We start from the raw sequence: 11,878 nt of genomic DNA on the forward strand, positions 1-11,878 counted from the left end.
GGTGAGTTGCAGGCGCGTATCCAGAAAAAAAATTCGGGGGGTGTTTTCATAATATAGGGGAGACCGGGGCTAAATCGGATACTTTTTAGAAATTGAAAAAAAAATCCATTAAAACTAGGTTTTTACTCAAGTCATCTCTACCGCGTCATCTCGAAACGCGTTTTTGTCAATTAATGAATCGTAATAATTGCACGTTTATATGATATTCAAGCTATCCGGTTTGATCACGCGTCTGGTCTAGCCCTTGTCTCTTCTAATCATTTCTTGAGTTCCGTGGTTGGTTTGAACCCCCCCTCCAGACCCGTACCCAGGATTTCGTTTCGGGAGGGGCCCAAAGATAAAAAAATAATGTTACTGAAGATTGCTTATGTATCTTATTTTCGGAGTGCCTTTTACCGGTGTTTTTAACAGACACTTTAAACTTTTCCACTGAAACTGTTATTGTATTACATTTCTTTACGTTAACTGTCTTGTTATTTCTGTAACAAATGTCAGAGATTTTCTAAATAATTATAAATCTGTTTTTGATTTCGGAAGGGGCCAGGGCCCCTCTAGGTACGTGACTGCCCCCTTCCTCCCATGTATACGCGCCTGGTGAGTTGCAATGCAATTAAACACCAATAATAGGGCCAAAATGTTGTTAAATTGTTAGTCCGTGCAAAACTGCCGTAAAACTTAAGACCGTAATAAGACATACAAAATTGATTTAGAAAAGGTCCGATTCTCATTAAACTTCTTCTTCATATCCGAATTTACTCTTGTTGTATAAGTAGAATAATTGCATCAACTTGCTTCAACAGTTTCAAACCACTCTTTCCTCAAATCTTTGTTTGTTTTGTTTTGTAAGAGTTTAATGATTTGAGCAATTCTGTCTTCATTGTGACAGAGGGCACCGGCAGGTTAGTAGAAATAATGTTCCTGCGGTCTGTTGGACTTCAAATACTTAATAAATGTTTAATACTGATACAACAATCTAGCCTCAAATAATCTTGCAGTATAATGACCAATCAGGAAAAAATATGGAATAAGTTATTGGTATTATACGTTTAAAGAGCCCGTGCAATAAGTACAACAATGTTTTGTTTTACATTAAATTACCTATGCTTCGATTTTCCCCACTTAACTCTAAATAGAAAGAAGCCATGATCTCAATTATTATCAAACTGTAACCATCGCAACTCGACTGATGATATAACTCGGAAACACAGCATTTTATTGTAACATTAATTTCTCCAATATACACAACTTATCACTTTAAACTGGCATATCCGATTCCACCTGTCCGGGAATCGCGTGTTCAGACAAAGGTCGTCGGCGTGTTCGCATCAATCCACTGAGCATAGTGCGCAATCGAGGTGTACACGCTAGGCATATTTAGTGCACCGCACGTTTCTGCTCCAAATGACATGATACCGATCTGCCCATAGCGGGAGCGCTCTCTGATGATCAGAGGGGCACCCCCAAACCCGAGACAAGCATCGCGTCCTTCACCGCCCGCGCACATCCACTCTCCATCAATAGATTTGGTCGATTGAAGGGCCCCAGTCGAACTGTAGGCTCGAACGCATTGATCCCATGATGTCAGGGGAACTTCGAGCGATTGCAGTTCTGGTGATTTGGTCCCACTGGTTGACAGTTTACCCCAGCCAATGATCTGAACTCTCCGTCCGACGGTCAGATCTTGGCGCCGACGATGCAAACAGATGGGCTGCGCAGCCACTGTTGGGGAAAACGAAACACGGAAAAGGGGAAAATGAAACATTATTTATGTGTCAGCATATAATTAGCATTGTATGTAATTATCGGCGAAGGTATGCTGACAAAATATGTTTCCACGGTCAATGTCATTGTCACTGGAAAGTTTATCTTCCGCTTTTTTTGTTTGTTGTGAAATACTGCTACATACAATAGTACTATTTTGTATTGAAAACATTTGGAATCTCTCGATTAAGTAATTACATGACCATTTACTGACTCAGTACATTTCATATCTGTTTCAAGATGACAAATTTTGACTTCTTATTAGGGGTGCTTGTTTTGCCATACCATTGATTTTCCTATTTTCATTACTTCTCATACTTACCCGTGTAATTGATTGGCGTTCTTAGCACTAACAGTGCAATGTCATGGTGATACTGGCCATCTACGTAGTCTGGATGGACAATAATTTGGCTTACTGCGTGGTTGATGGCTGCTGGTGCGCAAAATCCGGTACTTCCGCAATCCGGGTCGGTACGAGTATCGTAGTCGCCAATTCTAACAGACGATCTGGAAACAATGATGTCGATTATCTGCTAGTAATTTGTATAATCGTTTGCTTGGGACAATCATAGAGAGATCGAATTCACCAGATGACACATTACTATATAGTATATACGTAAATTCTAAAGTCAAATCAAACAATAATAATCAACCTTGAAATTGTTACATTAGTCGCGAATTTTCCGAATGGCTAAATAGCAATGGTTATCATCTCGTGCCTGTTTTATCCTCTGTTGCGCAAGTTTGTAATTGCAATATAATTGTGAAGGTGTATTTACTCACAATCGATGACTCTCAGCTTTGGCCAGTGCGCAGTGAGCAGATGTCAACACTATGTGGCGCGCGATGATTGAACCAGAACATGGGTAAATGAAGGATCCGGATTTTATGTCTGGAATAAGCATGTGCGATTAAAAATGATTTTATTTGATCTACATGAAATAGTTAACATTTTTGGTGCTATTGATGGCTTGGAACTGTCCGCGGGAAACACCCCCGGGTCATGAGAACACGGCGGTGGTCCGCATGCTCTAGTCCATTTAGGAATGTTTCAAGAATCCGTTGAGAATTTCAAGTTGAAAATTATGTGTCCGATTTAGCCCCACATTTTTTGTCCGGTTTAGCCCAGCACTGACAATTCATTTTTGAGACGCAACAATAATTTAATTTTCCACGTAATCGAAAGCACTCAATCATCACTGGAATCAGCACGAAATGAACATTTGAGAGCGCTAACCAGACCATCATTACAATGCACAGAAATCAAATATATCCGAAAAATACAAAAAAAATCAGTAAAAAATGTACACGTTTTGACACAAATACGAATGACACCAAACTGAATCGATTTAGCGTCATCCAGCTAACTGATGCCCCGACCTCGCCTACTTTCACTACGAAAAAGGCAAAAGTAGAGATTTTCGTATCTTTATCCGTAGATCGAAATTATTGGACTTTTTTATGTTTTCTGTCAAGAATTAGAGAAAATTAATTTGAAAAATACCACAGTTTCTTTATAAGAATATGATTTATATGAGACAGGTATCATGCGTAATCAAGAAATTCGATCCTAAAAATTTACCTGAAAAGTATAACATTTTTAAATTACTCGGGGCGGTGAATAGGTGTGATACCATTTGCCAAACTATTCGGCGTCGGCTTTGTTCGCTATAGCAGATTTCCTAACTTAGGGCTATTGTACCAATCATCATTCAAGCCACTGATTGCTCAGTCTATAATAAACGAATTTTGATATATTTGGTACAAAAATTTTCGCTAGGGAGCAATATCAAATTGTAAATGCACTTTAGGTGTAATTAATCATGAACACATTTAACATTAACCCATCATAACCCAAGGGTTCCCAAATTTGAACCAAATGAGCAGATATCATCAATACCATCATATTTTGTATTGAAGATGTTGGGAAATGCCAAATCACTATTAAAAATCTTTTCCAAACGAAATTATCCTATGTATGATATATCATACGCTGGGACAATACAGTAGCAACAAAATTATAAGAGATAAGCCTATATTTTGAGAGTGGTATTTATATATACGATTAAATTTTTTTCAAATAGTACCGGTAGAATTACGATCGGAGATGAAAGCACGATATAAATAGAAATACTTAGTGCATTTCGTCCAAAATATACCTTAGTTTCAGTTTTTAGGGGATTTTTTTTTTCCATAAATACGTTTATTTCTTGAGGCAGTTTACATAAATTTTTCTTCGCCGTAGCATCACTTTTACATAATATTCTTATCCTAATTTAATTCTAACATAGTCACAACGTTTTGAATTTATTAAAACATATTCTCTTATAGCTTAAATATCATCTTAGGTAACTCGTCATTAATTATGAAATCTACTCGGAAATATTATTTGAACCAAACGATTAACTTCTATAAATTATAAAATAAGCTGTTATTTTCAGACATTTTGTTGATAATTTCATAAACTGTTTCGAGTTTGTTTGTATCATTACATAATTTTTATTCTAATTTAGCTATTGGTTGAACTCATGGACGCAGCTGGGATAAGTTTCATGTATGAAAGGTCACGACAAGCAAGAATGTCTCGAACTGGGATATTGGATAGTTTACCTTGGGTACGCAAAGAATTTATAAGTTGAGATCTGACATCACGATACTCCACGCATGTCCAAACGACATGATCAATATCCCGATAACCTTCTCCGCAAGCACAATGATTAGTCTCGGAGAGCCCAATTCGAAGGAGATGTGCATCTAACGTGTAGTGATTGGACATGAGTCTGGACATCACACGAATGAAATCCCTACTCACATCCAGTCCCCTGAACCATGCCTTTGTCGATATTTTCGGAATAATTGAGTGCATCCACCGACCCAGATCATCTCTATCCCAAGATGCTTGCCAGCTGGCAAGTGTTCTTTGGCGAGACGAGCTATAGAATTCGTTGAAAGCAATCGGTCGCTCATAAATTTCACCCTCAATAGCACCACGTTTGGCTAAATTATCGGCTCTTTCATTGCCTGGAATGGAGCAATGAGCCGGGACCCAGACTATAGTGATTAGATAATTATTATTCAATATGTCGTTCAGACACTGTTTTATTTTACCCAAGAAAAACGGTTCATTTTTGCCAGCAGCGATTGAGCGAATGGCTTCAATTGCACTCAGACTATCTGTGAAGAGGAAATAATGGTTTGGAGATAATGTGACGATTACACTCAAACTATAATGAACTGCTGCTAGCTCTGCTATATAAACAGATGCAGGTTCTTGAAGCCTAAATGAGGCCGAAACATTATTGTTGAACATACCAAACCCTGTCGCTTCTTCAATTCGCGATCCGTCCGTGTAAAACATTTTCTCAGAGTCAATATGCCTGAACTTACTTGAAAATATTTTTGGGATTTCCGTCGAGCGTAGATGATCCGGGATTCCACGCACTTCACGCTGCATGGATGTATCGAAAAATAAAGTTGAGTCAGGGGCACTTAGGATGCTGACACGGATAGGAATATATCTTGAAGGGTTGATTTCCTGTGACATATGGTTAAAATATACTGTCATAAATTTTGTTTGAGATCGAAGCTCGACTAGTCGTTCGAAATTATCAATTACCATGGGATTCAGCACCTCACATCTTATTAGCAGGCGTGATGAAAGCTCCCAAAATCGATCTTTTAATGGAAGAACTCCCGCCAGAACTTCAAGACTCATTGTATGTGTCGAGTGCATGCAGCCTAAGGCAATTCGCAAACAACGGTACTGAATTCGCTCAAGTTTGATAAAATGAGAGTTTGCAGCGGAACGAAAACAAACGCATCCATATTCCATCACTGAAAGTATCGTTGTTTGATACAATTTTATTAGATCTTGCGGATGAGAACCCCACCAAGATCCTGTTATTGTTCGAAGAAAATTTACTCTTTGTTGGCATTTTGTTATCAGATACCTAATGTGTCCTCCCCACGTGCATTTGGAATCGAACCACACCCCGAGGTATTTAAAAGTTAAAACCTGTTGGATCATTCTTCCCATCATATGGAGCTGAAGCTGCGCGGGATCATGCTTTCTTGAAAAGACGACTAACTCTGTTTTCTCCGCAGAGAATTCGATACCAAGATGAACAGCCCAAACGGACAAGTTATCTAAGGTATCTTGCAATGGTTTATGCAGATCAATAGCTTTGGGCCCAGTAACTGAAACCACGCCATCATCTGCCAATTGCCTTAGTGTACATGGGGTTAGTTTTTAGGGGATTGTTATTGGTAATATAATTATTTGTATACACAGATAAAAATATTTTGTGAATTTACATTTATTTTCATGTACATATTTGAAGCAGGTAATTGAATGGAAAGTTACATTACAAAACTAAGCGATTTGTAAATTTACAGCCTTGTTCAATGAAAAAGTAAATGCATTTCAATGTAATTTTACATCAATCATGGTTTTAAATCAGATTTACGTTTCAACTGACGTCTGTTTAATAGTACTATTGGTTTACATGTCGTGTAAGTTTCATTTTTTCTTTCTGTGTATATTGTATTATGGGCTGCAATAAACAGCTTCATTTGTCGATGCCTTTCTTTCAGCCTACCTGGATTCGATTCCCAACCCCGCACACAATGTCAAAAGATTTTCCTGGCCCGAAGTGGTGAAGGACTTTAAGATTAAAATCTGTCTAATCGAAGATAAAAAAATAACTTCATTTGTTTCCATTTCTTCGTTTTTCAAAAAATGGATTACCTGTTTGTATTTGTTCTACTCCATATTCACGTGTTCGTCAAATCTTTAAGGGTCCCTAGTTTTATTACTATTTTTTGCAGCCATGTTTTTTCGAAGATATAACAAAATGAATTTGATTTGCTGATGGCAAGAAATTTTCGAAAGACCTCAACTATGTAGTAGTTCGTAATATGTAAATAGCACTTTTTCAGTCGGCTTAAATGATACGGTAAAAAGATATAAACCTCGAATGAGTTGCCAGATTTCAGTCGCTATAAAAGCACTCGACTTAATTGAATAAACCCTCTTTGTAAAACGTCAGTCATCGACTCAACAGTCAGTTCTCTGCTAAGTGTTGAGAAAGCCATCACGTAGATTTCAGTGGCGACGAGAAAAAGTAATTTTTTAATAAAATCCGGGGGGAGTTTTTACCCGGTAGTGAGTAAGCGAAAAAGATATATAAAATCCGGGGGTATAATTTTGCCCGGTAGTGCGCTGGTGATAAAATAGTGTTTAAAACGCTTGGTGTGCTGGACATTTTGTTTGCAGGTGAGTCGGTGGCGTCGGTTTTATTTGCCTTTTTTGTAAGCCATTTTGGATTCCATTATACCAGTTGGCAAATTATATTGGAAATCAATTTTTTTATTTAAAATTTTCAATACAAAGAGGTAGATTTTCTTTGTTCTGTTGAATTTTATAATATCGCTAAATTTGTTTGTGATATCTGTAAACGTATTTTATTCACAATTGTATCAAATTCAAAGAACTTATTGTTTGTTCTTTTGTCATCAGGCAGAGCGCGGAAATTTGGCCGCTGCGTTGCGGATTTGTCTGCGTGACCGGTATAGGAGGATTTTGAGCGCAAATTGCTCTGAAAATATTCTGTGTTTTTTGGATACCGGGAAAAAGCCGTTCCCAAAGCCAGATTTTGGATACATGACAATCTGCTTGTTTTTGCTGCTGCTGTGGTGCCGTTTTCGCTGCTACCCCGAGCTGAGATATTTTTTTCGAGGAAAATTTTTTTTTAGATTGCGCAAAATTTTGTTTAAGATCTCGCTCGGTGGTCGTTTGGTGTCAGCTCACAGGCATCAACTCCGTTTGGCGGAAGGAAAGCATCGGTCGAGAGCGTCAGTTATTTTTGACGATTTTCCGCCAGTCCGTCTGAGCAAGCGAAGACGTGAGGATGACGATATCAACCAACACAACGCAAAACAGCGCAACAAGCAAACTGATGAAGATTTTTATGGATTCGTTTCGGATTCGTTCATTTTCGATGGATTTGATTCGTCGGAGGAAATCATCGAAACTCGGAAATCACAAGTTCCAGTTGAGGTCGAACAGGGCCAGCAGAAGAATTGCTTATCCAGTGATCAAAAATCATTGCCTAACATTAGGCGTTCGAGTAGATTAAGAAAAAAGATAAAAATTTTGTTTACCAATGATTTCATATTATCAAATTTTGTATAAAAATGAATTGTTTCATTATACAATGTACATAATGTATTAAAAGTTTAGGATTGTATTAATTAACTGAAGAGGGAAGAATTGTAGTAGTTCGTAATATGTAAATAGCACTTTTTCAGTCGGCTTAAATGATACGGTAAAAAGATATAAACCTCGAATGAGTTGCCAGATTTCAGTCGCTATAAAAGCACTCGACTTAATTGAATAAACCCTCTTTGTAAAACGTCAGTCATCGACTCAACAGTCAGTTCTCTGCTAAGTGTTGAGAAAGCCATCACGTAGATTTCAAACTAATCATCAAATTTTGATGCTCGAGTTTATCGGTTAACGATATGATTTGGGAAAAAATACTACTGTATTATCCCACCGTATGATATATCATACGTTCGAATGTTCACAACATTTTTTCTACTGTTTAACATATATTTTTGGAATTTCACGTCTGAAATAACTAATTTGAGTCTTTGGCAATGGTTTGTCAAAAGATAGAAGTATTATCTATGGTTTCGAACATAAGATTCACACGAATATTTTGCTTACTTTTCTTTGGTGATTTGTGTGAACTTTGCAAGGTTTTAATACAAATAAAACGTTGACACTTGAAAACAATTTTAATATACAAAGAAAGGATAGGATAAAATCATTCAAAATTCAATCTTCAACACTCATTCGATGAGATATTTCAACCTACTTTTCATGTTCGCATCATTTTATGAGAGCAGCTGCACAATCGTAAGAATGATTTCAAAATATGCATTATGAAAATAACAAAAAAATATTAGAGCTTTTCAGTTATTTACTTTCTCAATCGTTTCTTATTCGTCAGGCTTTCAAAATTCCTATCAAAATTGATAGTAATCTTTGGAAGGTGTTAGGATAATATTACGTCAACATCTCTTCAAAAGCGATGTCAACATCTCTAGATAAACTTGACGCATGGTGGAACAATTTATTTGAAGGCTCAAAAACCAGTGCAATATCGGTTTTGTATTTGCAGGACTAGTTAATAACATTAACTGCGCTGAGTTCTAACGAGTATTCAATTATTGCGTTTGCGTACAATTGGTGAAAATGAAAAAAAAATGTTTTTGCACGGAAAAAATCTATTGCCGGTACCATGATTAAGAAATCATGAAATATCACTCCTCATGAGACCATGCCTATTACTGATGATTTTGTGAGCAAATCCCATAAAAATTTTCATGATTTATATAATTTTGCTCATAATATCTTTTTAGAGGATGGCCTTTATTGAGAAGGAATTCTTCACAGGTACAATCATAACAGTCATTTTATAAATGAGCTAAAATCGATATACTCATTCATTTGATACTAACAATTCGATTCATTATGGAGCATTCTGAAAGAACAACATTTTAAATCTGTGTTTCATTGAAGCACATATAACAGATGTACAGGCATAACAAAAAAAATGTCTACTATCTGTGTAAGTTTTAAATTGGGTATGCGACGGAAATAAGGAGCTCACTACTGCCACCTATTCGACTGTTCGCCTGGATCTTTCAAAATGTTCGTACACGATTCCACAAGTGTAAAGCACATATTTTATTCCCATGTCGTCGTGTTGTGAATGTAGCACCTAAAATAATGACTTGATGTGAAAGCAGTAACCAAAGAAGTGTCGATCGAGCTGTTCATTCAAAATTATACACACAGTTCAAATGCGAGCCTGTATATCTGTTATGTGTGATTAGAGACCGCCAATATTGCTGCTAATTGAGCACTGCATTGATATTGTACTCATGTAAATTCATCGAATGAGGATCAGTTACTTCTAAACATTGGCCCGTGCTTATTGAAAGCCGAATATTTTCATCCGATATAAACTAAGAACAAATAGCTAACTGTCAATAAGCATTCTGACAAAGTACTTATTAGATTCATAACGGTAAACTACATATAATGAGTACCTTAATCGCTACCATATATCGAGGTGTATACAAGAAGTTAAGATAAAATCATTTGTATAAGAAGCATTATCTGTAATAAAAATTCTGCAAATCAAAATTACTGTACCAAACAAAACACAATAGGACTCTCAATGATTTTCCTAGTTCACAGTTACAATGGAGTGAAAAACGGTGGAATAATAATTAAATACCATACAAAGAAATAATTTACATACGCATGTCAACTTCCCCGATGATGACCATTAATGGTCCAATAAACCTTCAACCAGTTTTATGACTGAATAAATCTAGCAGTGCCTTATATTTCGGTTATTATTAAGCGCAATCTAATTGTACTCACTTTTGAATCCTATTCGTGCCACAAAGGGGTACGCTCCCAAGCCACTGTAGAAGTCTCCTTGAACGATACTTTTACCGCAACCCGTATCGGCTTGATCGTCGTATTTGTTCTGCGTCGGACAGCACACGTGGGGCTCAAGTTCGTTGACCCCACAGGAAAGTGAAAAATCTCCACGATAGCATTGGCGTGCAGTTTCTAGCAACAGTTCGGGACATTCTGCCAGCGGAACGCATTCACTCCGTCCGGGACAACTGATGCGATACAACGATCTGGATTCCTGGCCGAACACTGGAGATCCTGCGCGGTACACTGAAGCACTGCCACTAGTTTCGCTTTCGACGATGGAATGTGCTTGATGAAATAGGTATGTTAAAGTGAAGAGTTGGTTAGATCTTTGGAAAACATGTTTTATAGATATCGTTTAGTTTTTTTTCCTTCTATATTGAATTGAATAGCTAAATGCCAAAATCGGATAAGTGCAAATTAGTGTAAGCATTTTTGAATGCAAAAACCGGATAAAAACATTGAATGCAAAAACTGAACACGTATTATGAAATCGATTAAAAACATCTTTTTTGCAAGAGCTGGACAAAAAAGCAAAAACCGATGCTTTCACTTTGATGGAACAGAAAACAGCCTGAAATTGATTATTCAACCGTATCCCATGTCCCATGAATTGAATCTATTCAAAGAGCATCAGCTATATCAGACGAATAAGATGAAGGATGGTTTTCGTAGAAAACACCTTACAGCAGATCCGGCGGGAATTAGAAAAAAAAATCAAGTTATCAAATCTGCTAACATATTCGGGATGTTTTTTCAAATTCTTTCAGAAATATCTGACTTTTTACTATTTCGTGCGTATTTTTATCAAAGTTATGAAAAAGAGATTTCATATAGTAATGATTTTGCAACATAAACGAAATATTATAATCAAGCAAACATGGCATTAAGACCAATTTGTTCAGAATCAGAGTTTAAAATTGTCACGCATTCTCAATGATAGTACTCAATTCAACAAACTCATTTTCGTATTTTTACTATCTGATTCGTAAATGATCGCATCCAAAACAGATGAACAGAGACAAAACTTTTTCGTCTCTCATTGAAACAAAAGAGAGTATCATGCCAACGTTACTCGTTCTCCTACTACAAGACGAAACCAAAATAACGTTTGCAGGGAGAATAAATCGAATTTCAATTCTCATTCTTTCATTAATGTAATGAAAATCTGTGACGTTCGGCTATAAAGAGTGTCGGAATCGAAGTGATTACACCCCAGAACCTATTTGGAAATCAAAACTACTATAGATTCGAGCACCAACCGGTAAAAATCATTGTGAATCATTTTCTGTCACTGGATATGGATCTCGTTCTCATAATTTGCAAGTGGAGCTGAGAGTGACCTTTCTTTCTCGTCATTTTCGTCTATTTTGAGTCAGTAAAGATAACTTCTATTAGCTCAGATTCAGATTGCAGAATCACGATTGGTTGATGCCATAGTTGTTGTTTACCATTCATTTATTTATTTATTACTCTATACTGTTCAAAGGTTATTTATTTCTTAAATTTATTGCTGGCTGAGAGCAAACAGAAGATTTTATGTTAATTAGGAGGGGAAAAATGCTAATTGTTCACCCCAAAATTTATACCCAT

General features: G+C 36.7%; 1 protein-coding gene across 1 annotated transcript; it reads right to left on the reverse strand.

Moving 5' to 3' along the window:
- Window positions 1-1,009: 1,009 nt before the first annotated feature.
- Window positions 1,010-11,878, reverse strand: LOC131429171 (venom protease). The gene is made up of 5 exons (XM_058593218.1): window positions 11,875-11,878; window positions 10,223-10,573; window positions 2,545-2,653; window positions 2,084-2,268; window positions 1,010-1,719 (listed from the first exon to the last, which is right to left on the reverse strand). Exons 1-5 carry the CDS (start codon window positions 11,876-11,878, stop codon window positions 1,298-1,300), a joined length of 1,071 nt encoding a protein of 356 aa, XP_058449201.1. The 3' UTR covers window positions 1,010-1,297.

The sequence above is a fragment of the Malaya genurostris genome, chromosome 2 (assembly GCF_030247185.1).
Source record: "Malaya genurostris strain Urasoe2022 chromosome 2, Malgen_1.1, whole genome shotgun sequence".
In the NCBI taxonomy this organism is placed as follows: domain Eukaryota; kingdom Metazoa; phylum Arthropoda; class Insecta; order Diptera; family Culicidae; genus Malaya; species Malaya genurostris.

Bases quoted from the DNA above. Each gene is read 5' to 3' on its own strand.
- LOC131429171 (XM_058593218.1), bottom strand. The intron at 2,654-10,222 runs GTGAGTACAATT...TGCTTATTCCAG, and splicing joins GGCACGAATAGGATTCAAAA to ACATAAAATCCGGATCCTTC. The intron at 2,269-2,544 runs GTGAGTAAATAC...CATTGTTTCCAG, and splicing joins AAAGCTGAGAGTCATCGATT to ATCGTCTGTTAGAATTGGCG.